This window comes from Bubalus kerabau, chromosome 15, assembly GCF_029407905.1.
Source record: "Bubalus kerabau isolate K-KA32 ecotype Philippines breed swamp buffalo chromosome 15, PCC_UOA_SB_1v2, whole genome shotgun sequence".
Classification (NCBI taxonomy): domain Eukaryota; kingdom Metazoa; phylum Chordata; class Mammalia; order Artiodactyla; family Bovidae; genus Bubalus; species Bubalus kerabau.
This window is the reverse complement of record NC_073638.1, coordinates 80,303,784-80,330,563: the sequence shown is the minus strand read 5'-3', so window position 1 is coordinate 80,330,563 and position 26,780 is coordinate 80,303,784. Positions and strand designations below refer to the sequence as shown.

Genomic DNA, 26,780 nt, shown 5'->3' with positions numbered 1-26,780 from the left:
TTGTAGAAACAGGGCTGTGTGTAGGAGCATCTACACTGATTCTCGTCCTATAGGACTCACAGCTTTCTATACACACTTAGAGTGATTGATGATCATACAGGCACCGCCCTTTTTCATCACTGTGGTCACATCTATACTGGCAGCTTTAGAGGCTATCTCCCAGCACTGTCTAGTTTCCTCACTCGAGAAACTGGTTTCCAGTGTTGTCTACATGAGAGGTGTTTTGCGGTGAAAAAAAAACAAACTTCCTAACCTGCCTTGCCACATTTCACAAGGAAAATCTGGAAAAAACTTTCTGAACTCAAATGCAACAAGTTATTATTACTTCTTCTCATCATTCTGTGAAATCATCAGAGGTATATCTACCCTAAGTTAACACTTTATGTCTTGAAAAATGATGTTGTTTTGATTTGCATTTCTCTGATAATGAGTGATGTTGAGCATCTTTTCATGTGTTTGTTAGCCATCTGTATGTCTTCTTTGGAGAAATGTCTATTTAGTTCTTTGGCCCATTTTTTTGATTGGGTCATTTATTTTTCTGGAGTTGAGCTGTAGGAGTTGCTTGTATATTTTTGAGATTAGTTGTTTGTCAGTTGCTTCATTTGCTATTATTTTTTCCTGTTCTGAAGGCTGCCTTTTCACCTTGCTAATAGTTTCCTTTGTTGTGCAGAAGCTTTTAAGTTTAATTAGGTCCCATTTGTTTATTTTTGCTTTTATTTCCAATATTCTGGGAGATGGGTCATAGAGGATGCTGCTGTGATGTATGTCGGAGAGTGTTTTGCCTATGTTCTCCTCTAGGAGTTTTATAGTTTCTGGTCTTATGTTGAGATCTCTAATCCACTTTGAGTTTATTTTTGTGTATGGTGTTAGAAAGTGTTCTAGTTTCATTCTTTTACAAGTGGTTGACCAGTTTTCCCAGCACCACTTGTTAAAAGAGATTGTCTTTAATCCATTGTATATTCTTGCCTCCTTTGTCAAAGATAAGGTGTCCATATGTGCGTGGATTTATCTCTGGGCTTTGGGGCTGGTGCACTGGGATGACCCAGAGGGAGGGTATGGGGAGGGAGGAGGGAGGAGGGTTCCGGATGGGGAACGCAGGTATACCTGTGGCGGATTCATTTTGATATTTGGCAAAACTAATACAATATTGTAAAGTTTAAAAATAAAATAAAATTAAAAAAAATAAACTAAAAAAATGGAAATTAAAAAAAAAATGATGTATTTTCAGTTCAAGTGCTCATCTTCAAATGGGACAAAAAGTACTAGGCCTGCTATACTTTGTTATAAGTCATTATTTTAGTCTATTATTTTTTAGACAATATGTTGGCACTGGGGATATAAGCTTGAACAATCTCATTTAATCAGAATATGTAGGCATTGGGACTTCCCAGGTGGTTGGACATGGGTTGGGTGCCTGGGCCAGGAAAATCCCATGGAGGAGGAAATGGCAACTCACTGCAGTATTCTTGCCTGGGAAATCCCATGGACAGAGGAGCTTGGGGGCTGCAGACAATGGGGCTGCAAAGGGTCAGACAGGACTGAGCAACGGAGCATGCATGCACGCATATAGGCAATGTTCTTGAATGTTAAAAAGCAACAACACTAACAAAAACCATTAATAACTGCTATGAGAGCTTCCTTCGTAGCTCAATTGGTAGAGAATCTGCCTGCAATGGAGCAGACCCGGGTTCGATACCTGGGATAGGAAGATCACCTGGAAAAGGAAATGGAAACCCATTCCACTATTCTTGCCTGGAGAATCCCACAGACAAAGCAGCCTGGCCACAAGAAGCAGATAAGACTTAGCGACTAAACCAACACCACCATGTGTTATTTCAGAGATTTCAATACCTCGAACTGAGTTTGGGGTGAATTTGTTATTTAAAAATAGCAGGAGGCTTTATTTAATCTAGACATGATATCACTTATCTATAATAATTAAGATTCATAGAAAATTTGGAAAAGAACAGAGATTAGTGCATGGAGACTATAATAAATAAGAAACAAATTTTATGAAGTGACTGTTTTGAGTCATATTACAATTCATTTCAGTAAAAATTTTCTCAGTGCCACCATAACCTCTTTATTTCTCAGACAATATATCATGGGGTTAAACATTGGTGTGACAATGGTATAAAAAAGAGAGAGAAATTTGTCCATTCCCATAGAATGACTGGACTTTGGTCTTAAATATGTAAGGAGTCCTGATCCAAAGAATAAAGCCACAACCATGAGATGGGAGGAGCAGGTGGAGAAGGCCTTGGCTCGCCCAGTGGCTGAAGGCAGCTTCAAGATGGTCTCAATTATTCTCACATAAGATCCAAGAATCAACATAAAAGGAACAGTGACAACTAGAACAACAACTACATAAACTAATGTCTCAGTTATAAGGGTGTCCCCACAGGCAAGCTTAAGCACTGGAGGTATGTCACAGAAGAAGTGATTCAACTGGTTAGCGCCACAGAAGGGTAGAGAGAAGATCTGGTAGGTTAATACTATATGCACTGGAACTCCACTGACCCAACAGCCAGCAGCCAGTTGGACACACAACCTACTGTTCATGAGGAGAGGGTACAGCAGTGGGTTGCAAATGGCGACATACCTGTCATAAGCCATTGAAGTCAGAAGAAGGCACTCAGTGGCTCCAAACACCAGAAAGAAATACATTTGAGCAGCACAGGCCAGAAAGGATATATTTCTGTTTTGACTGCAAAGATCTATTAATAACCTTGGGACAGTGACTGATACATAACATATTTCCAAGGAAGAAAAATTCCCTATGAAAAAGTACATGGGAGTCTGGAGGGAAGGATCCATCTTGGTTATTATGATAATGAGACTATTTCCCACCAGAATAATCATATACATGATCAAAAACACCCCAAAAAGAAATCCTTGTAGGTCAGGAATATCAGAGAAGCCAAGCAAGATGAAATCCACCAATGTAGTCTGGTTCCACTGTGGGGGATTTTGTCCTCTGGATCCCATCTGTGAACAAAAGGTTAGAAGTCACTACAATTCACTGGACCCAGCAGTGAAATGGGTTAAAATAAATTGATGATTTTAACTTCACTGATAGAATATAGAGAACCTGTCTGCCAATGCAGGAGATGTAAGAGACACAAGTCCAGTCCCTAGGTTGGGAAGATCCTCTGGAGGAGGACATGGCAACCCACTCCAGTATTCTTGCCTGGAGAATCCCATGGCCAGAAGAGTGTGGGGATTCATGGGGTCGCAAAGTGTCAGACATGACTGAAGGGAATTAATGCATGCTCACACACAATATAATATATATATATATATATATATCCATTTAAAATTTTATTTGTTTTGTGTTTAAGATATATCAAATCCAATATCCTCAGTTTCCACTATGTAAAAACAAAAAAATCTTGAGTTCTGTTCTTTTGACTCATGTGAGAGATTTTGAATATATGAATAACACAGCAAGACAGACAACAGTAAAATAAGAGCAGACATGAAAATTAGCCTATTCTCAGGATAAGAACAGCTCTAGGTAACTTGGAACATTCTCTAAAGAAATATACTTCCCCTTCCTGGTCTCTGTTCACTTTTTAGCTGTATTTTTTTCTGCCTAGCACCTTCTAATTTGCAATTAGTTTATAAGAGTCTTTCACATCTGATTTGAAGTGAGCTCCATCTCAGATAACCAAAGAGCATGGTGATCATTAAACTCAACTGCAAGATGGAGCTCAGGTCAGCCTGGGTCACTCACTCGCTGGGAAAGAGGCTTAGATCCCAGATAGAAAAAAAATTAGAACTCTCCACTTGCCTCCATCATAGAGGGCAATATACCACTTAATATATCATAGACATTAATATTAGAAATAAAACATCAAAGCGGGTCACACATTCACTTGAAGTTTAGAACCTGACATAAAGTCAGTAAGAATTGTTGGAATACGTCCTCACCCCTACCATGGTGCCTCAACAATCTTAATGACCGATAAACCTGCTTACCAAATTTCAGATCTTTAGAAGTACTTAAGTAAGATCATGGGGGCTTCCCAGGCGGCTCAGTGGTAATGAATCTGACTGCAATGTGGGGGAGACATGGGGAGCGCAGGTTCATTCCCTAGGTTGGGAAGATTCTCTGGAGAAAGAAATGGCAACATGCTCCAGTATTCTTGCCTGGGAAATCCCATGGACGGAGGAGCCTGGCAGGCTACAGTGCATGTTGTCTAAAAGAGTCAGACATGACTTAGTGACTAAAAAACAAAAACTAAAAGATTATAGCCTTCACAGGGTAACTAAATAAGAAAAATGGAAAATAAAATGTCTAACATAATTTAATCTCAGAGTTCATGTCAGACAAAATGTAAGATGTCCATTTGTATGTTTTCTTATCTTTAAATATGAGTTTCTTAATATATGCATTATATTATATATATATGTATAATGTATTGTGAATGAGTAATATATATTCTAAATATCTGAATCTGAATAACTATCAAATACACAGTGCTAAATGCAGTGTACCATTTCTCTAATCAACTCCTTTTAATATTCAAGCATTTTCACCAAATAAATTTAGTCTCTCCATCACCAGACTGCTTCCTTGAAATCATTTTTTTGTGATTTCCAGCCAACCTGAATTAATGCTAAACTGTGACTTTTTTCACAGATTGCTGCAATTTCCTAGATCCACACTGTCATACATTCTTTTTAACTTTTACCTTCATTTCCCTAATTTGCCTTTGCTTCCTTTAGAGCACAACTCCCCTCTCTTCTTTTAAGGAGCTCTCCAGTTTCCCACTGTTGACACAAAACCCAGACAACTCAAATATTTACCATTTCTACTTTAACTTCTTAGCTCTCATTAATTTCAAGTTTTTCCCTTCTTATTGTAGTGAATTATCCTTAAGTTGGTGACTAATTTTCCAGAGTGAATTCTAAAGGCAGAAGTTCCCTCCTGTTTTATCTCTGTCTACAGCTCAAAAGTGTCAAGAGAAGGGAACAAGGGCCTGAGAAGTTCTAGTTAAAATATTAATGGTATGTTGCTCAAACTCAGACTTAGTGTGCTTCTCTGAATCTTCTCTTGTCATCTCTATCTTTACGTTTTCTGATCTCTTTGCTTTTTATTTCCTCTTCCTTTCACTTTTAGGTAGCTACTTTTGCATATCATCTCACACTTTCAAGATTTTATACCTCTATGTATGTATATATGTTTTATTTTTCTTCAGAGATGATAGCATTTAAAAACCAGCTGAGGAAAGGGGGGATTAAATTTTCAGTGACACAGATCTTTGTATGAACATGTCTGTGTGTCTTCATTCGCTGAGTCGTGTCTGACTCTTTGTGACCCCATGGACTGTAACCCACGAGGCTCCTCTGTCCATGGGATTTTCCAGGCAAGGACACTGGATGGGTTGCCATTCCCACCTCCAGGGAACCTTCCCGACCCAGGGATCAAACCCACGTCTCCTCCCTGCGACTCCTGCGTTGGCAGGCGTATTCTTTACCACTGAGCCACCTGGGAAACCCTTGTTTGAATGTATGAGGCAGTAAATCAATATATATTTTGTCATATATATTGTAGTTTATTGGGGAAAGCTGTTATTACTAAGCACGTGCTAAATAAAAAGTGTGTTATATACTATGGACACTAAGCATAAATAATATGAATTTAGTTTCTGTCATTACAAACTCAGAAATTAGTGTGGATTCAGATAGATGAGTCAGACAGAAATCTAGGATGTGTGGAGTCTATGCAGTGAGAATTAAAAGGCATTATGGGAGGTCCAGAAAATAACTTGAGGAAGACTGTCATATCATAGGGTATCACAGAATCATTCTTTTATTTTTACTTTTAAGAAAACATAGTAAAATATTTTCCAGGAAAAAAAAATGCACTCATATATTTACTCAGTTTCATATTCCAAAAACTGGTCAAGCACTTACATAGGTGAACAGCTTATCTATAAGGATTTCTTGACAGGCAACTGCACGCATGTAGATTTTCTACTCATCTCAGCAATCATGGTCCATTTAAACAGATTCAAGTACTCACTGACCAAAGATTCTGACATTGAATAACTTAAAATGAAACTTGGATATATTCTTGTAATATATCTTTACTTAAATTACCAGAGCTTGTTTTTTCTTAGTTGAAAATATATACAGTAATATTAAGATGTATCTCAGTTGTTTTGAGGGGCAAGAAGCATCAACTATGTTAACTATGATTTGAATGGATGGTTGCAGTCCTATAGGGCATTCTTTCTTATGATCATCATCATACTTATTGTATTTATCATTATTATTTTAAAACTAACTTTTGTCTCTTTCAGAAATTACTTTGTATCTGGCCCTGGAGTGGAATTTTTCTCAGCCTGGGAGAGAAAAGATGTACAAGACAGTGTTTTGTCAGGAATACTGAGTTAAATTTAGTAATTACTTTATGCTGGGTAGGTACAGACCAAAAACAGTATCTTGGGAAAAAACATTCTAACTTTCAGGACTTTTAATGTATTTTTTCTCTTATCTATGCCAATTCTTACAGTTGTACTAAGAAAACATGAGACAAGGAGGCTATGTTATAGAAAGCACCATTAAATTAAAAATCTAACTCAAATCCTATTTAATATCTGAAACATCTCCATAAATAACTTTTTTTGATTATTCTCTTTCCAGAAGTTGATCTGTTCTCTCCACTAACAATTAATCGTTGTTGGCAATTCCAACATGGGAACTTCAGTCCTTCCTTTACCATTTTTTTCTATTTTAGCAGAAACAAGTATAGCAATGGGCTTCCCTGTTGGCTCAGTGGTAAAGAATTCACCTGCCAAGTCAGGAGCCACAGGTTCGATCCCTGGGTTGGGAAGGTTTTCCAGTAAAGGAAATGGAAACCACTCCAGTAGTCTTGCTTGGGAAATCCCATGGACAGTGGAGGTGGCAGGCTATATTCCATGGCATCCGAGAGAGCAGGACATAACTTAGTGACTAAATAACAACGGCTACGGCTACGGCTAAGTCACTTCAGTCGTGTCCGACTCTGTGTGACCCCGTAGATGGCAGCCCACCAGGCTCCCCTGTCCCTGGGATTCTCCAGGCAAGAACACTGACGATCAGCAATGGAAAGGAGAGAGATGTGATTATCTGAAATAAATGTTTTATTTCTAACAACATTTAAACAGATTATGTGCTAACTTTGTTTGTTATCTCATGTATTGCAATATAAATGAAATAGGTACTCTAATGATTCACATTTTCATAAAAAGCCAGAGGCAAGGAAAGGTTAAGTAAATTGTGCAATGTCAAGAAGCTAGTGTGTGATTTAGGTGATGCCAAATTCAGCAGTGTAACACCAGAGCCCATTTTGTTAATCAAAATTCAATATACTGTCTGTATATCTCAGGTTCAGAAGATTTATCTCATAAACAAATCTTTTTTGGAAAAAAAATTTGTATTTCTTTTGATTGTTGAATTAAAAATATGCTATAATAAATTAACCAGGGCAAAATTATAGCTGCTTACCTTTTGTTTTAAAAATCACCACATGTTGCTCTATTACAGAAAATATGGCCTTTTTAATATAAATGTCTGATGTATTCAAGTAACAAATTCACCCATTTTTAACTTTGCTTGAAGTTCATAATTTGCTTAAATCAGTACAACTTAGGTATAACAAGTACCCTCTGATTTGTTGAGGAGAATCTTCTCTTCATGACCTGCTGTATTTTTAAACTCAATAAACTGTTTATCAAGTGATAACTTAAAAAATAACCATGACAGCCTCTGGGTCAATTAGTGCTGCCTTGAAGTTTCTCTCTCTGTGGAATATGCTCTGAGGAGCTCTAGCCACTTGGCCACTCCCCTTTCCCTATCTCTCCAAACTCTACATCTTAGGAAAGTAGAGCAGTTCTCCTGCTGGGAAAGGCTGAATAGGACATTCAGAATCTCAAATTTGATCTATATCTGTGTATGAATTCGTTGGATACTAAGTTTCTAATTAATGCACCATTTCTTAACTTCACAGGCTATATCTTGCAAATTGTCCAGTGTTCATGCATTATCTAATTTGTTTATGAGTTATGGCCCTCTGTTCATGCCATGTATAGGATTTTTCTTTAATTATAAGTATATTCATAAGAAAAAAATAAGCTTTAACAAGAGGATATAGTACAGTTTCACAAGAGGATATAGTACACAGAGTTTCAAGTTTTCTATTGAAGTTGGTCAAGTTGGAAAATGACACAAAGGCTTTAAACTTAATGAGAGAGAAAAGATGGATTGAATTTTTATTGTTGCTCTGAATCTTTGGTAGGCTGTGTCAGTTCAGTTCAGTTCAGTCACTCAGTCGTGTCCAACTCTTTGCAATGCCATGGACTGTAACCCCCAGACTCCTCTGTCCATGGAATTCTCCAGGCAGGAATACTGGAGTGGCTAGCCATTCGCTTCTCCAAGGAATTTCTAGACCCAGGTATTGAACCCAGGTCTCCTATATTGCAGAATGATTCCTTACCATCATGTAGTCAGCCTTTACCTATTTATTTATTTATTGTTGCCATTGTCTAGTTGTTAAGTTGTGTCTGACTCTTTGGGGATCCCATGAACTGTAGCTTGCTAGGCTCCTCTGTCCATGAGATTTCTCAGGCAAGACTACTGGAATGGGCTGCCACCTCCTCCAGGGGATCTTCCTGACCTAAGGATCGATCTTGCATCTCTTGCATTCCTGGCAGATTCTTTACCTCTGAGCCTCCAGGGAAGCACTTTATTTATTGTTCAGTTCAGTTCAGTCACTCAGTCGTGTCCGACTCTTTGTGACCCCATGAATGGCAACACGCCAGGCCTCCCTGTCCATCACCATCTCCCGGAGTTCACTCAGACTCATATCCATCGAGTCGGTGATGCTATCCAGCCCTCTCATCCTCTGCCGTCCCCTTCTTCTCCTGCCCCCAATCCCTCCCAGCATCAGGGTCTTTTCCAATGAGTCACCTCTTCACGTTTATTGTGGTGTTCACTAAATATCTAGCTGGATCAGGTATTGTGCTATACTCTTCATGAGACACAGACAACTTTACAGCCTGTAAAGTGGTGATGGGGTCTGACTGCCAATTACCTGTTCATCTCTGAGGTAGAGCTGATATGTCACATTCTATGACAAGTAACCCATTATTCTTTCAAGTAAAGTTAAACATTTCTATTGTAGTGTTCTTTATTCAATAGCTAGTTTGACCTTTATTATATTATGTTTTAAAATTTGTTCCATGATCTGACTTTCTCTCTTGTCATAATTCCTTGATTCTAGGGCATTTGTCTTATTTGCTGATGCACATTCAACTCCAAGTATTGTACCATCTAGCTAGAGAACTATGTGACTTTTGAACGACTCAATAATTTATACCTTCATCATTGAGTCTTTCCAAATTAGTAATCACATCTGTCATGTTCTCTTTTATTTTTGATCCAATGGGAAGAAAGGTAGTTCAGTAATCGTGACAAGTGGAAATGCCTTAAATCTGTATTATTGGAATATATGATGTTTCTATATGAATATTTTGTGACAAAATTTTAAAAATATTGATCTGTCATTTTTTATGGAAGAAAGTCAAGTTTTTGCTATTGAAGAAGTGAAAATGTGAATATGGCCACTACCTCATGAACTGTAGATCACGTCTAGGTCTACTTTATACTGCTTTCCCGTGGAATGTAAAGTCTCCTGGAGCCAATCACAAAGATACTAAATCTGATTGCTGGGCCCTGATGGCATTTCTGTTCAAGGGTAAATGGCATGAACATTCAAAACTAGAGATGAAATATGTAAAGGATAACACAAATTACATTAACTTTTTATTTTCTTAAGGAGACAGAAAAACAAAATAATTCTGGTAAATTTTCCTTGTTCAATCAAGTTGTTCATATAATTTGAAGATTTTAGAGTCATGGTAGGAATTAAGGAGTGGTATTTAAACATTAATATAATGCTTTTGTTTTGTTTCCAGCTTTATTAAAGTATGATTGGCAAAGCTGTAATGTAAAAGTATTACAAATTGTAACTTTGAAATATATTTAAAGTACACAAGGTGATTATTTAAAATATCTATAAATTGTTAAATATTTACTGAAATAAAATTAGCATATCTATCACCTCATCTGTTTTTTCTCTTAGCAAATTTTGTTGACAGTATTACTCTCTATAGTCATCGTGAAGTACACGAGAATCACAGAACTTGTGTGCCACGTGCCAAGTTGCTTCAGTTGTGTCTGACTGTGACCCATGGACTGTAGCCTGCCAGGCTCCTCTGTCCATGGGATTCTCCAGGTGAAAGTACTGGAATGGGTTGCCATTTCTTACTCCAGAGGATCCTCCTAACTCAGGGACTGAACCCACATCTCTTGCATCTCCTGCATTGGCAGGTGGATTCTTTACCACCAGCACACCTGGAAAGCCTCCCTTGGAACTTATTTTATAGCAGAAAGATTGCATCCTTTGAACAATACCTCCCTCTTTCCCTCACCCTGGCAATCAGTATTTCTACTCTCCATTCCTGAGTTCTATTTTCTTAATATATATTACACATATAAGCGCTACATTCAGTATATGTCTTTCGTGTCTGGCCTATTTCACTTAGCATTATGTCCTCCAGGTTCATCCATGTTATAATTCATGCCAGGATTTCTTTATTTTTTAACACTGAATAATAACTCATTGCATATAATACCACACCACTTTTATTCATTTATCTGTTGACAAAAACATTGTTCTTCTATCTTGGCTATTGTGAATAATTTTGTATTAAACAAGGGAGTTCAGAGGTCTCTTTGAGACATTTTATTGCTTTTGAATATTTACTCAGAAATGGATTGCTGTGTCATATAGTAATTATTGTATATTTTTATTTTTGAAATGCATTTATATTGTTTTCTTTTTAAAAAAAATATAAATTTATTCATTTTAATTGGAGGTTAATTACTTTACAATATTATATTGGTTTTGCCATACATACACATGAATCTACCACAGGTATATACGTGTTCCCCATCCTGAAACCCCCTTCCACTTCCCTCCCCATACCATCCCTCTGGGTTGTCCCAGTGCACCAGCCCCAAACATCCTGTATCATGAATCAAATTTGGACTGGTGATTCGTTTCATATATGATATTATACATGTTCAATGCCATTCTCCCAAATCATCCCACCCACTCCCTCTCCCACAGAGTCCAAAAGACTGTTCTATATGTCTGTTTCTCTTTTGCTGTGTCGCATACAGGGTTATCGTTACCATCTTTCTAAATTCCATATATATGCGTTAGTATACTGTATTGGTGTTTTTCTTTCTGGCTTACTTCACTCTGTATAATAGGCTCCAGTTTCATCCACCTCATTAGAACGGATTCAAATGTATTCTTTTTAATGGCTGAGTAATACTCCATTGTGTATATGTACCACAGCTTTCTTATCCATTCATCTGCTGATGGACATCTAGGTTGTTTCCATGTCCTGGCTGTTATAAACAGTGCTGCGATGAACATTGGGGTACACGTGTCTCTTTCAATTCTGGTTTCCTCAGTGTGGATGCCCAGGAATGGGATTGCTGGGTCATAAGGCAGTTCTATTTCCAGTTTTTCAAGGAATCTCCACACTGTTCTCCATAGTGGCTGTATTAGTTTGCATTCCCACCAACAGTGTAAGAGGGTTCCCTTTTCTCCATACCCTCTCCAGCATTTATTGCTTGTAGACTTTTGGATAGCAGCCATTCTGACTGGTGTGAAATGGTACCTCATTGTGGTTTTGATGTGCATTTCTCTGATAATGAGTGATGTTGAGCATCTTTTCATGTGTTTGTTAGCCATCTGTATGTCTTCTTTGGAGAAATGTCTATTTAGTTCTTTGGCCCATTTTTTTTTTTTTTACTTTTTTTTTAATTTTATTTTATTTTTAAACTTTACATAATTGTATTAGTTTTGCCAAATATCAAAATGAATCCGCCACAGGTATACATGTGTTCCCCATCATGAACCCTCCTCCCTCCTCCCTCCCCATTCCATCCCTCTGGGTCGTCCCAGTGTACCAGCCCCACGCATCCAGTATTTTTTGATTGGGTCGTTTATTTTTCTGGAATTGAGCTGCAGGTGTTGCTTGTATATTTTTGAGATTAGTTGTTTCTCAGTTGATTCATTTGCTATTATTTTCTCCCAATCTGAAGATTGTCTTTTCACCTTGCTTATAGTTTCCTTTGTTGTGCAGAGGCTTTCTATAGTGACTCTGCCAATTTACATTCACACCAGCAGTGTACAGGGATTATCTTATAACCATATTTGCCAACTTTTTTTTTTTTTAATCTCTTTTCATTTTGATAGCAGATAACCTACTGGAAATGGTTACTTTTCATTCCACTCCAAAAGAAAGGTAATGCCAAAGAATATTCAAACTACCATTCAGTTGCAATCATCTCACATGCTAGCAAAGTAATGTGCAAAATGTTCCAAGCTAGGTTTCAACAGCATGTGAACCAAGAACATCTACATGTTGAAGCTGGATTTAGAAAAGGTAGAGGAACCAGAAATCAAATTGCCATCTATCAGATCATACAAAAATCAAGGGATTCCAGAAAAACATCTGCTTCTGCTTCATTGACTATGTTAAAGTCTTTGAATGTGAGGATCACAACAAATTGGAAAATTTTTCAAGAGATGGCAATACCAGACTAGCTGACCTGCTTCCTGAGAAATCTGTATGCAAGTCAAGAAGCAACAGTTAGAACCACATATGGAAAAACAAACTGGTTCAAAATTGGGAAAGGAGTATATTAAGACTGTATATTGTCACCCTGCTTATTTAATTTATATGCAGAGTACATCATATGAAATGCTGGGCTGGATGAAACACAAGCTAGAATCAAGATTGCTGGGAGAGATATCAATAACCTCAGATATGCAGATAACACCACCCTTAAGGCAGAAATTGAAGATCTAAAGAGCCTCTTGGTGAACGTGAAAGAGGAAAGTGAAAAAACTGGCTTAAAACTCAACATTCAAAAAACTAAGATGATGGTATCCAGTTCCATCACTCTGTGGCAAATAGGTGAGGAAACACTGGAAACAGTGACATAGGATTTTATTTTGGGCTCCAAAATCACTGCAGACGGTGACTGCAGCCATGAAATTAAAAGAGCTTGCTCCTTGGAAGAAAAGTTGACAGACCTCAGTTCAGTTCAGTCACTGAGTCGTGTCCGACTCTTTGCGACCCCATGAATTGCAGCACGCCAGGCCTCCCTGTCCAACACCAACTCCCGGAGTTCACTCAAACTCACATCCATTGAGTCAGTGATGCCATCCAGCCATCTCATCCTCTGTCGTCCACTTCTCCTCCTGCCCCCAATCCCTACCAGCATCAGAGTCTTTTCCAATGAGTCAATTCTTCCCATGAGGTGGCCAAAGTACTGGAGTTTCAGCTTTAGCATCATTCCTTCCAAAGAACACTCAGGACTGATCTCCTTTAGAACGGACTGGTTGGCTCTCCTTGCAGTCCTCGGGACTCTCAAGAGTCTTCTCCAACACCACAGTTCAAAAGCATCAATTCTTTGGTGCTCAGCTTTCTTCACAGTCCAACTCTCACATCCATACATGACCACTGGAAAAACTATAGCCTTGACTACGGACCTTTGTTGGCAAAGTAATGTCTCTGCTTTTGAATATGCTATCTAGGTTGGTCATAACTTTTCTTCCAAGGAGTAAGCGTCTTTTAATTTAGACAGCATATTAAAAAGCAGAGATATAACATTGTCGACAAAGTCTGTGTAGTCAAAGCTATGGTTTTTCCAGTAGTCATGTGTGAATGTGAGAGTTGGACCAAAAAGAAAGCTGAGCACTGCAGAATTGATGCTTCTGAACTGTGTTGTTGGAAAAAACTCTTGAGAGTCCCTTGGACTGCAAGGAGATCGAACCAGTCAATCTTAAGCAACAAAAGCACAGATAAACAAGTGGAACCGCATCAAACTAAAAATCTCCTGTACAGCAAAATAAAACATCAGCAAAATAAAAAGGCTACCTTCAAATGGAAAATATATATTTCCAAGCCATATATTCTATAAAAGGTTAATATCTAAAATATATAAGAAGCTCATGCAGCTCAATAGCAAAAAAATAATAAAAAAAAGATTAAAACTTGGCAAATGATTTGAAGACATTTTTCCAAAGAATATATATAAATGGTCAACAAGTATATTAAGATGCTCAACATCACTAATAAGCAGGGCCTCGCCAATAAAAAACACAAAAGAGCTATCAGCTCATACCTGGTAGGTTCAGTTCAGTTCAGTTAGGTTGCTCAGTCATGTCCAACTCTTTGTGACCCCATGGACTGCAGCACGCCAGACTTCCCTGTCCATCACCAACTACCAGAGCTTGTGCATCAAGTCAGTGATGCCATCCAACCATCTCATCCTCTGTCACTCCCTTCTCCTGTCTTCAATCTTTCCCAGCATCAGGGTCTTTACCAATGAATCAGTGCTTCACATCAGGTGGCCAAAGTATTGGAGTTTCAGCTTCAGCATCAGTACTTCCAGTGAATATTCAGGACCAATTTCCTTTACAATTGACTGGGTGTATCTCCTTTACATCCAAGGGACTCTCTAGAGTCTTTTACAACACCACAGTTCAAAGGCATAAAATCTTCAGTGCTCAGCTCTCTTTATAGTCCAACTCTCACATCCATACATAAAGAACATTAACACTAAAATCTGAGTCACTGAGTTCAGATTCTGTCCAAGAGATTTTTTCCTGAATACATCCCACAAATATCTTGTCATCAGTCTCTTCTTCCATTTCACTTCCTCTTATTAAAAGTGTATTTTGTGATTCCATTCTCTTCATCTTCTTTGTCATGACATGATTGCCCATGTCAGGTCTGTTTATAGCATGACTAAGTTGGCTGCTTGCTGGATTCAAATTGATTTTAAAGTTTCATGGATGGATTTGTAAATGGAGAAATAAAAAAAGTACTAGAAATAGAAACAATTCATTTCATATTGCAGCTTACTTTGAGAGATGTAATTTGCTAAAGTATTTAGAAAGAAACTGTTCATTATTTAGCACCCAACTACATCAAGTTTCCTTATACATTGAGCAATGTAAAACCCCTTGGCAGCTAAGGAATTTTGAGCCAGAGCAAATCTGGAGTGATCACACTTCCAGACTTCAAATGATATTTGAAAGTTATAGTTATTGAGCTAGTATGGTACTCATGTTAAAAAAAAAATGGATCAGAATTGAGAGACCATTAAGAAACATATATGTATCAGTTCAGTTCAGTCACTCAGTCGTGTGCAACTCTTTGTGACCCCATGGACTGCAACATGCCAGGCATCCCTGTCCATCAGCAACTCCCAGAGTTTTCTCAAACTCGTGTTCATTGAGTCAATGATGCCATCCAACCTTCTCAGCCTCTGTCGTTACTTTCTCTTGCTGCCGTCAATCTTTCCCAGCATCAGGGTTTTATCAAATGAGTCAGTTCTCCATATCAGGTGGCCAGAATTGGAGTTTCAGATTCATCAGTCCTTCAAATGAATATTCAGGACTAATCTCCTTTAGGATGGACTGGTTGGATCTCCTTGAAGACCATGGCACTCTCAAGAGTCTTCTCCAAGAGCACAGTTTGAAAACATCAATTCTTAGGTGCTCAGCTTTCTTTATACTCCAACTCTCACATCCATACATGACTACTGGAAAAATCATAGCCTTAACTAGACAGACCTTTGCTGGTAGAGTAATGTAATTGCTTTTTAATATGTTGTCTAGGTTGGTCCCTCCAAGGAGCAAGAGTCTTAATTTTATGCCTGAAATCACCATCTGCAGTTATTTTGGAGCCCCCCAAAATAAAGTCTGTTACTGTTTCCACTGTTTCCCATCTATTTGCAAGGAAGTGATGGGACCAGGTGCCATGATCTTAGTTTTCTGAATGTTAAACATAAAGCAATTTTTTTCACTCTCCTCTTTCACTTTCATCAAGAAACCCTTCAGGTCTTCTTCATTTTCTGCCATAGGGTGGTGTCATCTGTATATCTGAGGTTATTGATATTTTTTCCCAGCAATCTTGATTCCAGCTTGTGTTTCATCCAGCCCAGCATTTCTCATGATGAACTCTGCATGATGTACTCCTTTTCCTATTTGCAACCAGTGTGTTGTTCCATGTCCAGTTCTAAGTGTTCCTTCCTGACCTGCCTAAAGACTTCTGAAGAGGCAGGTCAGGTGGTCTGATATTTCCATCTCTTTAAGAATTTTCCAAAGTTTGTCATGATTCACACAGTCAAAGGCTTTGGGATAATCAATAAAGCAGAAATAGATGCTTTTCTGGAACTCTTTTGCTTTTTTGATGATCCAGTGGATGTTGGCAATTTGATCTCTGATCCCTCTGCCTTTTCTAAAACTAGCTTGAACATCTGGAAGTTCACGGTCCATGCTCTGTTGAAGCCTGGCCTGGAGAATTTTGAGCATTACTTTACTAGCATGTGATATGAGTGCAATTGTCCAGTAGTTTGAGCATTCTTTGGCATTGCCTTTCTTTGGGACTGGAATGAAAACTGACCTTTTCCAGTCCTGTGGCCACTGCTGAGTTTTTCAAATTTGCTGTCATCAAATTTCCCAGCATCATCTTTCTGGATTTGAAATAGCTCAACTGGAATTCCATCACCTCTACTAGCTTTGTTCATAGTGATGCTTCCTAAGGCCCACTTGGCTTCTCATTCCAGGGTGTCTGGTTCTAGCTGCGTTATCACACCATTGTGATTATCTGGGTCATGAAGTTCTTTTTTGTTCAGTTCTTCTGTGTATTTTTGCCACCTCTTAATATCTTCTGCTTCCGTTAGGTGCCTACAATTTCTGTCCTTTGTCGAGCCCACCTTTGCATGAAATGTTCCCTTGGTATTTCTAATTTACTTGAAGAGATCTCTAGTCTTTCTCATTGTATCATTTTCCTTTATTTCTTTGCACTGATCACTGAGGAAGACTTTCTTATCTCTCCTTGCTATTTTTGGAACTCTTCATTCAAATGAGTATAACTTTTCTTTTCACCTTTGCTTTTCACTTCTCTTCTTTTCACAGCTATTTGTAAGGTTTCCTCAGACAGCCATTTTGCTTTTTTGCATTTCTTTTTTTAGCGATGATATTGATCCCTACCTCCTGTACAATGTCATAAACATTGTAGTTCATCAGGCACTCTGTCTCTCAGGTATAATCCCTTGAATCTATTTCTCACTTCCACTGTGTAATGAAAGGAATTTAATTTAGGTCATACCTGAATGGTCTAGTGGTTTTCCCTGCTTTCTTCAATTTAAGGCTGAATTTGGCAATAAGAAGTTCATGATCTGAGCAACAGTCAGCTCCTAGTCTTATTTTTGGTCACTGCATAGAGCTTCTCCATCTTTGGCTGCAAAGAATAGAATCAATCTGATTTTTGTATTGACCATCTGGTAATGTGCATGTGTAGAGTCTTCTCTTGTGTTGTTGGAAGAGGGTGTTTGCTATGACCAGTGTGTTCTCTTGACAAAACTCTGTTAGACTTTGCCCTGTTTCATTCTGTATTCCAAGGCTAACTTTGCCTGTTACTCCAGGTATTTCTTGACTTTTGCATTCCAGTCCCCTTTAATGAAAAGGACAGCTTTTTGGGGTGTTGGAGAAGGCAATGGCACCCAACTCCAGTACTCTTGCCTGGAAAATCCCATGGATGGAGGAGCCTGGAAGGCTGCAGTCCATGGGGTCGCTGAGGGTCAGACACGACCGAATGACTTCACTTTCACTTTTCACTTTCATGCATTGGAGAAGGAAATGGCAACCCTCTCCAGTGTTCTTGCCTGGAGAATCCCAGGGACGGGGAAGCCTGGTGGGCTGCTGTCTATGGGGTCACACAGAGTCGAACACGACTGAAGTGACTTAGCAATAGCAATTTGGGTGTTAGTTCTAGATGTTCTTGTATGTCTTCATAGAACCGTTCAACTTCTGCTTCTTCAGCATTACTGATAGGGACATAGACTTGGATTACCCTGATATTCAATGGTGTGCCTTCTGTTGTTATTGAGATTGCATCCAAGAACTGGGTTTCAGACTCTTTTGTTGACTATGATGGCTACTCCATTTCTTCTAAGGGAGTCTTGCCCACAGTAGTAAATATAATGGTCATCTGAGTTAAATTCACCCATTCCAGTCCATTTTATTTCCCTGATCCCTAAAATGTTGATGTTCACTCTTGCCATTTCCTGTTTGACCACTCCCAGTTTGTCTTGATTCATGGACCTAACATTCCAGCTTTCTATGCAATATTGCTCTTTATGACATTGGACCTTGCTTCCATCACCAGTCACATCCACACCTGGATGTTGTTTTGCTTTGGCTACATCTCTTCATTCTTTTTGGAGTTATTTCTCCACTGATCTCCAGTAGCATATTGGGAACCTACCGACCTGGGGAGTTCATCTATCAGTATCCTATCTTTTTGCCTTTTCACTCGGTTCATGGGGTCCTAAAGGCAAGAATACTGAAGTGGTTTGCCATTCCCTTCTCCAGTGGACCACATTTTTTCAGAACTCTCCACCATGACCTGTCTGTCTTGGTTGGCCCTACATGGCATGGCTCATAGTTTCATTGAGTTAGACAAGGCTGTGGTCCATGTGATCAGATTGGTTAGTTTTTTCACTTAGCATAACGCCCTCAAGGTCCATCCATGTTGTCACAAATCACAAGGTTTCCTTTTTTATGGCTAATAACTCCATTTTGTGTGTGTGCATGTACATACACATACAACATTTTCTTTACCTATCCATCCAGTAATGGACAGTCAGGATGCTTCCATGTCTTCACTATTACAAATAATACTCTACTTCTGTTCCTTACAGGCCTAAAATGTTGTGTCTTCGACCCCTCGTGAGCATTAAGACCAAGTCTTTTAGGGACTTCCCTGGTGGTCCAGTGGTTCAGACTCCATGCTTCCACTGTAGGGGGCTTGGGTTCGATTTGTGGTTGGGGGACTAAGACCCTGCATGCCGCACAGCACGGCTGTGTATAGTCAATTAACATTTGTGTATAGTCAACTAATATTTGACAAGGAAGCCAAGAACACTCAGTGGGAAAAGGACCAATTCTCCAATGAATAATACTGAGAAAATTGTATAGCCACTTGTAAAAGAATGAAATTGGACACCTATCTTACAGCATGAACAAAAATCGACTCAAATTGATTAAGGATAAATACAAGCCCTGAAACCATAAAACATCCAAAAGAAAATGTAGGGGAAACTGCTCTGAATTATGCATCTTGGCAATGATTTTTTTTTTTTTTTATATACTAAAGCAAGAGTCAGTGTTGCCTTTAGATAAACTTTGTATCTCCATATACTCTCCAAGTCTGTATGTTCTTTTCATTTTTTTGTCTTCTCTTACCAGTGTGCTAATGGATCTGAAACAGACTTAACACAAATATGGATAATGAATGATATCTTATAGGTTTATTTGTTTTACAACACAAGGTTACAATGATCATACAGTTTCAGGAAGTTGAGGACTTGGAGCCCAATTCAGAAACCAAGTTTTTGAGATAGCTCTTCAACCAGTTGATCTCTTGTTTGCAAAAACTTGAAATTCCTTGGCCAAGATTCAGATTCATCCTTCTTTAGTAACAACTCTAGGGTAGTAATTTTTATTAAGCAACTAAAACATCCCACAAACTATTTTGAGACTTAAGAATGGAGTGTAGGTATATGCAGTGTCTTCACAGTAGGATTAAAATCACAAAATTTAAAGATAAAAAGATGATACATACCAATTTCCCAGGCAAAGAAATAAATTATACCTAAGTTTAACAACAAATGACCACATTTCTGCTTTCTGATACCACACCTTCTATTTGAGATATATTCCATACAGTTTCTAAAAGACTATTTGTTTTAAAATTGCTTCTATAAATTTATATATTTCAATAAATCTACATATTTTCAATAAAGTTCATTGTGCTTTCTTTTACTACAGATTGAATCTTTTTAAATCTATTCAACAACTTTATATTTCACTTTTTTCCATACACGTGACCATTAATTTTTGTCCTCTTGACATAATATCACTGATCTTTGTCTTTTTAAGCATAATTATAAGTTAATACACTACGTTTTAACTTAATTGAGTAGTATGAAGTTAAACAGGCTTATTGCTTCACTTAACCTCACCACTACCCTTTACCTAATAGCTGTTTACAAAATGTAAGACTTCCCATTTTTAAATGAACCAATGAAAATTATTTTTGTGTATGTTAGTTTATATTTAACTAATGTAAATAAAACATTATTTTTATACATTAATACCTACTGTCTCTGCACATTTCTTTTTCCTAAATGCAGGACTCCAATAATTTCATCTTTTGGGGAGGTTGTATATTTGAATCTTTGTGATTATTTCATCCTTTCCAGTGTGTTTGCTTAATTTTCCAACTTTATGACATTCACAGGTTTTGTAAGTTAGTCTCTGATTTCCCAGAATTGCTGATGAATACTGACTGAACAAAGCATAAAGGCATGGGTTTCAAAATTCATTAACTTTAGTAAATAAAACACTCAAAAACCCTTGAATAAGGCAATACATGGTTGATAAGTGTTAGGTGGTAAAGTTAAATGTTTAAGTGAAATAAAAGACAGGGACATTAGAAAAACAGAACAAAATGCAAATAGCCAAAGGCACAAAAGAATGCTACATTCATAAGGGAGGGTTTAATAAATATTGTCTTTTAAAGAAGAGAAGGATCAAATCAAACTCAAAATTAGAGGTCTCAATGCTTTTACAATCTAAATTTCTTTTGAGTCAAAGAAAATTAAAAAAATATATATTTTGTATATATTTTACATAAATTCTTTGAATGAGCAAGAAAATATGATTTAAAAATAATTTTAACAAGCAATTAAAGGCTAAATAAATAATCTTGAGTTACATAAGCAGTACATATTCAGTTAAGTAAAATTAACAAATATAATTAAGTGGTAATAGTTCCCAAAGTTGGAAATACTTGAAGACTTTGCAAATGAAAGTAACTAAATATAAGAGACTAGACTTAGATTTGGAGAAGGCAATGGCACCCCACTCCAGTACTCTTGCCTGGAAAATCCTATAGGTGGAGGAGCCTGGTAGGGTGCAGTCCATGGGGTCGCTAAGAGTCGGACATGACTGAGCAACTTCACTTTCACTTTGCATTTTCATGCATTGGAGAAGGAAATGGCAACCCACTCCAGTGTTCTGGCCTGGAGAATCCCAGGAACGGGGGAGCCTGGTGGGCTGCCGTCTATGGGGTCACACAGAGTCGGACACGACTGAAGTGACTTAGCAGACTTAGAGATTAGAGAACAAGGTTCAAAATATGATATGCATAAAATCTAAAACTCAGAATTTGGTGTTTAGTTGCTCAGTCATGTCCGACTCTTTGCGATCCCATGGACTGTAGCCCACCAGGCTCCTCTGTTCATAGGCTTCCCCAGGAAAGAATACTGGAGTGGGTTGCCATTTCCTTCTTTAGGTGTTCTCCCTGACCAAGGGATCAAACCTATGTTTCCTGCATTAATAGGCAGAGTCTTTACCGCTGAGCTTCCAGGGAAGCCCCAAATCACAGAATAAATGGATTTAACCTTCCAAACATTGTTTCTATTTCTAAAATATACTAGAAATTAAAGCATTTGATGCAAGGAATATAATATTGATATTTATTAATGAAATATCTTGACCATGTATATGATTTCATTGAATACTCAGGACAGGGAAAGCAGAAAAATACAGTCAATGAGCAGCCAGCTGGTACAGAAAAATGTGGGTGAGTCACTCAATGAAGGAGTGAACCATCTCTGAGAAGAGCCTGATTAGTCCGCAGCATGGCCTCCAGGACCAGATAACCATTTGGACCTGTGGGGTGAGAGCATGGTCCAGGGATGAACCAACAACATTGATGGCTTCATGAATATCCCTTTGGTGAAGATCAACTATGTGGACCATAGGGTGATGGATGTTAGAATGGACTGACCTTTCATGCCAGGCCATAAGGTTAGCTTGACAGCATCTCAGGGCTTGTCTCCTTAGCAAGTCCAGGCTCCTACTCAGTTTCCTCCAGAATCCTACTAAGCCAGCTTCCTAGCTAACTCCATATAATGCTTAACTTTAACATTAAGACACATCACATCTTAACTCATGTTTATTGCTAACTTGATAACAGATTCCCATATGCAGGAAATCCATGAACTTGTTATAAAGAATAAGTGCCACATTCATTCACTGAGCATTGACCTACCTGATTTGGAGCCATGTACTGCTTAAAAATTGCCATAGTTGAATGTTTTTGCTTGTGGTTTGTGTATATGTCTCAGTCTGGGAGAGAGAGAAAGTGAGAAAAGCATTGGAAAATCTATGGAGAATGGAAGGAATCCAAAGAGTGCTACTTTAATTGGTGCATTCTAGTCAGTCAGCAATTTTCTTGATAGCATATGTTTGTATAAGCTCATACTTATTATTTAATGAACATATATATATGTGCATGAGGGGAAGAAGGGAAATAAAAGGTTTACTGCTACAATTAAAAGTTGAGTATTGAAATATGACTTAAGCATCTCTTGGGGAAATAATTCAAAAACTTAAAATGGAAATCAATTTTAAGCATTTTTCACATGTGTAATATAGCAATATCTCTTATTAATACTAATCATGAATTCTGACAAAGAAGACCAAAGGAAAAGCTAAATGGACCTTAAAAATACTTAAAAATATGATTCAGTTGAGTTCAGTTCGGTCACTCAGTCATGTCCGACTCTTTGCAACCCCATGAATTGCAGCACGCCAGGCCTCCCTGTCCATCACCAACTCCCAGAGTTCACTCAAACTCATGTCCATCGAGTCGGTGATGCCGTCCAGCCATCTCATCCTCTGTAGTCCCCTTTTCTTCCTGCCCCCAATCCCTCCCAGCATCAGAGTCTTTTCCAATGAGTCAACTCTTCGCATGAGGTAGCCAAAGTACTGGAGTTTCAGCTTTAGCATCATTCCTTCCAAAGAACACCCAGGACTGATCTCCTTTAGAATGGACTGGTTGGATCTCCTTGCAGTCCAAGGGATTCTAAAGAAATACCACAGTTCAAAATCATCAATTCTTCAGTGCTCAGCTTTCTTCACAGTCCAACTCACATCCATACATGACTACTGGAAAAAACATAGCCTTGACTAGATGGACCTTTGTGGATTCGATCCTATGATATTGTAACTTTTGTCTCTAAATGACCAGGTACTCAGTCATTTCCCTCTCTGCTACCCCATGGCAGACTGCAGCTCACCAAGCTCCTCTGCTCATGGAATTTTCCAGGTAAAAATTCTGGAGTGGGTTGCCATTTCCTTCTCCAGGGGGTCCTCCTGACCCAGGGGTCAAACCCATGTCCCCTGCATCTCTGTCATTGGTAGGCAGATTCTTTACCACTGTGCCACCTGGGAAATCCAATAATTAGTCTTTTTATTCTCTAACCAAAGTTTCATTAAAACACATCTTATTTTTGAGAACCCATTGGAAATATAGAACAATTAGATGAAAGTTTTAGAGTTTCATATGAATTTTATGATTTAGATTATGCTATTTGATATGAGGGTTAGTTGCTAAGTTATTTCCAATTCTTTGCAACCCTATGGACAGAGAAAACCTTTAGACTCCTCTGTTCATGGGATTTCCCAAGCAAGAATACTGGAGTGGGTTGCAATTTCCATCTCCAGTTGGATTCATATATTAGGATATAAATATAAGCACCCCACGCCAGTACTCTTGCCTGGAAAATCCCATGGATGGAGGAGCCTGGTGGGCTACCATCTATGGGATCGCAAAGAGTCGTACACGACTGAAGCGACTTAGCAGCAGCAGTAGCAGCAGCACAACATAATTACTTAGAAAATAGTCTAATGAAAAATGTTGATCCAGCATTTTAAAGTTCAATATGTACTCTACTAAGTTAAGAAAATGAAGTCCACAATCATTGAAAGCTTCAACCAGTATTTTAAAATTCATTAAATAGTCCATTTAGTTCAAACAATTAACCAAACAACCCCAGAAATGAAGGGACCCTTTTCCTAGTAATTACAGTCCATAAAGCCTTCTTCACTTCCCTGTTTCGGAGGCTGTAGATCAGAGGATTCAACATGGGGATGACCACTGTGTAGAACACAGAAGCCACTTTGTCTTGACTCAGGGAGTAGCTGGAGGAAGGTCTGAGATAAGTGTGGATGGAGGTGGAATAGAACAGGATGATGGCTGTCAGGTGAGACGCACATGTGGAGAATGCTTTGCGCCTCCCCTCCCCTGAATGCATACGGAAGATGGAGAAGAGAATGTAGCAGTAGGAGGTGAGGATCACCAGCAGAGTCCCAACTATATTCACACCAGCAAAAGTGGACAAGATGCTTTCATACAGGTGTGTGTCAGAACAGGAGAGCTTAAAAATTGGAGGGGTGTCACAGAAGAAGTGATGGATGACATTGCAACTGCAGAATGACAAGCTGTTCATATAACCTGTGTGAACCACAGGGTTCAACAGTCCTGCTGTAAAAGCTCCTGCTGCCATTTTTAGGCAGACAGTCCTGGACATGATCAAGGAGTAAAGGAGAGGGTTGCATACGGCCACATAGAGGTCATGGGCCATTAACCCAAAAAGGATGCATTCAGTTGTGGCCAAGGCTATAAAGAAGTACATCTGCAGAAAGCAGCCAGCAAAGGAGATGGTTTTCTTCCCCTGATAAAAAGTCTACCAGCATCTTTGGAGTGATGGTGGATGAATAACTAACATCTGCAAAAGACAGGATTGCCAGGAAGAAATACATAGGTGTGTGAAGTCGAGAATCAGTCCTGATTAAAAGGATCATTCCAGTATTTCCCACAACTGTAAGTGTGTAAATCACCAAAAAAAGAGAGAAAAGGATAGCTTGTAGCATCAGTGTGTCTGTTAATCCCAACAGGATGAACTCCATCAGCAAAGTACAATTATTTTTGGCCATTTATTAAAGATGTTGTATGCTTAAACTTGTATTCCTTGTAAATGTGTCATTGTCCAAATTTCACAAGAAATAGTAGAAATGTTAATGAAGTTACTAACACATGGAAAAAATAAAATCCTGGGATAATATAGTAGAGTAAGTAGGGTGACTATCAGTTCAGTTCAGTTCAGTCGCTCAATCATGTCTGGCTCTTTGAGACTGCATGGACTGCAGCACGCCAGGCCTCCCTGTCCATCACCAACTCCTGGAGTGACTGTAGTAAAGGGGAAATTCGTGGACAAATGAACAAGCATTGGAATTCAATAAGCAATTGTCTGTACTGAATCTGGGTTGTGGAACTCCCTGTTTGCTGGTCAAAGTCCGTATAGTCCATTTAAGTTTCTGAAAATGCAGCATATACATTCTATTCTTTCTCTTCTAGCCCACTCACACCCAAAATGTGAAGTATAGAGCTATTCTTGTTGAGTTTGCTCTCATCCTCTGCGCAAACATGTATGGTTAACTCAAATGCCTTCTTTTCTCATCAAGACTGCTCTGTACATTCTTCAACAGCAAAATTCATGCATCACCATCCGGAAATCACTCCAATGTTCTTCAAGCAGCAATGCTTACTGCAAATAACCAATATTTTGACATCTATGACTTTCTTAAGAATGCTTTTGTAGTGTTTTGCAAGTGGACCAAAAGAACTGCACTCATTACAAAGAATGCTATCAAATTAATTCCATGTGGTTGCATATACTGCACCTGTCCCCAGCAGGGAATGGCAGCACCAGATATTTATAGCTTCCTTCTTAGAGTCTTAGTTGTGCTGTCCATTATTTTCTTTTTTATTAAAATTCTTAATATGCTCAGGTGAAATTTAAAATAAAAAGATTTACATTTTTTTAATGAAATGAAAAGTCATAAAACTTTGAATTCAGTTCAGTTACTCTCTGCAAAAAATTCAAGCCACCTTCTGAGCATGTACACATGACTGCCCTTTTATTTTGCTTTCCTTAAAGAGGGTTGGGTAACCATAGGGACTAGATTATAGGTTTTAATTGTGAGTCAGTCCTGTTAAGACAGAAGCTTCAGTCTCAAAGCAATTAAAATATGGTCATATGCAGATAACTGAATAAAACATTATGTGGCACTTGGACCATATGAAAATAAATGAAATAAAGCATGTGGTACTTTAATCATAAAGTGGTTTCTGATCTCTATATTTAAAATTTTTTGTCCAGGTAAAATATAATAATTTTAATTGGATATTTAATTGCCTCTTTATTTATCAGTTAAGCTTAATCAAAAAGGTACATAACCCACAACAAAATTATTATACATCCCTTTGTGTGCATGTGTGTGTACTCCTCCTTTGGTCTGGGTTAGTTTAACTTCTAACTCTGTTCTTGAGTGAAATGCAAAGGGGACACTAACTACATCATTTGCTTAAAAGAATACTATACCATGAACATTAAGACAATGGCTTAAGAACATTTAACTTTACAAATCTGGGTATACTTGATTTACAATATTGTACAAGTTTCAAGTGAACAGCATAGTGATTAAGTATTTTGGCAGATTATACTCTATTCAAAGAGCCAGAGCGGTAGGGTAGGGGAAGGGGAGGGAGGCTCAAGAGGGAAGGGGATATATATACATACCCTGATTTTATTAGATATAATTATCCTATGTATACATATCTATGTATAAATATGTACATAATTATAAATTATATATAGTATAAATTACATACATAATTATATATATATATAATTATAATGGATATGTGTTATAC

The 26,780-nt window shown here is 38.2% G+C and overlaps 1 protein-coding gene and 1 pseudogene across 1 annotated transcript; both read right to left on the bottom strand.

The window, feature by feature from the left end:
• Window positions 1–2,043: 2,043 nt before the first annotated feature.
• LOC129628486 (olfactory receptor 10AG1-like) lies at window positions 2,044–11,341 on the bottom strand. The gene is made up of 2 exons (XM_055547919.1): window positions 11,312–11,341; window positions 2,044–2,958 (listed from the first exon to the last, which is right to left on the bottom strand). The coding sequence occupies exons 1-2, from the start codon at window positions 11,339–11,341 to the stop codon at window positions 2,044–2,046; spliced, it is 945 nt and encodes a 314-aa protein (XP_055403894.1).
• A 12,701-nt stretch (window positions 11,342–24,042) lies between these two features.
• Window positions 24,043–25,000, bottom strand: LOC129628485 (olfactory receptor 5F1-like; annotated as a pseudogene).
• Between the last annotated feature and the right edge of the window lie 1,780 nt (window positions 25,001–26,780).

Excerpts from the sequence above, each read along its gene's own strand:
- LOC129628486 (XM_055547919.1), bottom strand. The coding sequence starts at position 11,341 with ATGAAACTGGAGCCTATTATACAGAGTGAA. Across the intron at positions 2,959-11,311 it reads AGCCTATTATACAGAGTGAA|TGGAACCAGACTACATTGGT; the intron begins GTAAGCCAGAAA and ends AATCCCCCACAG.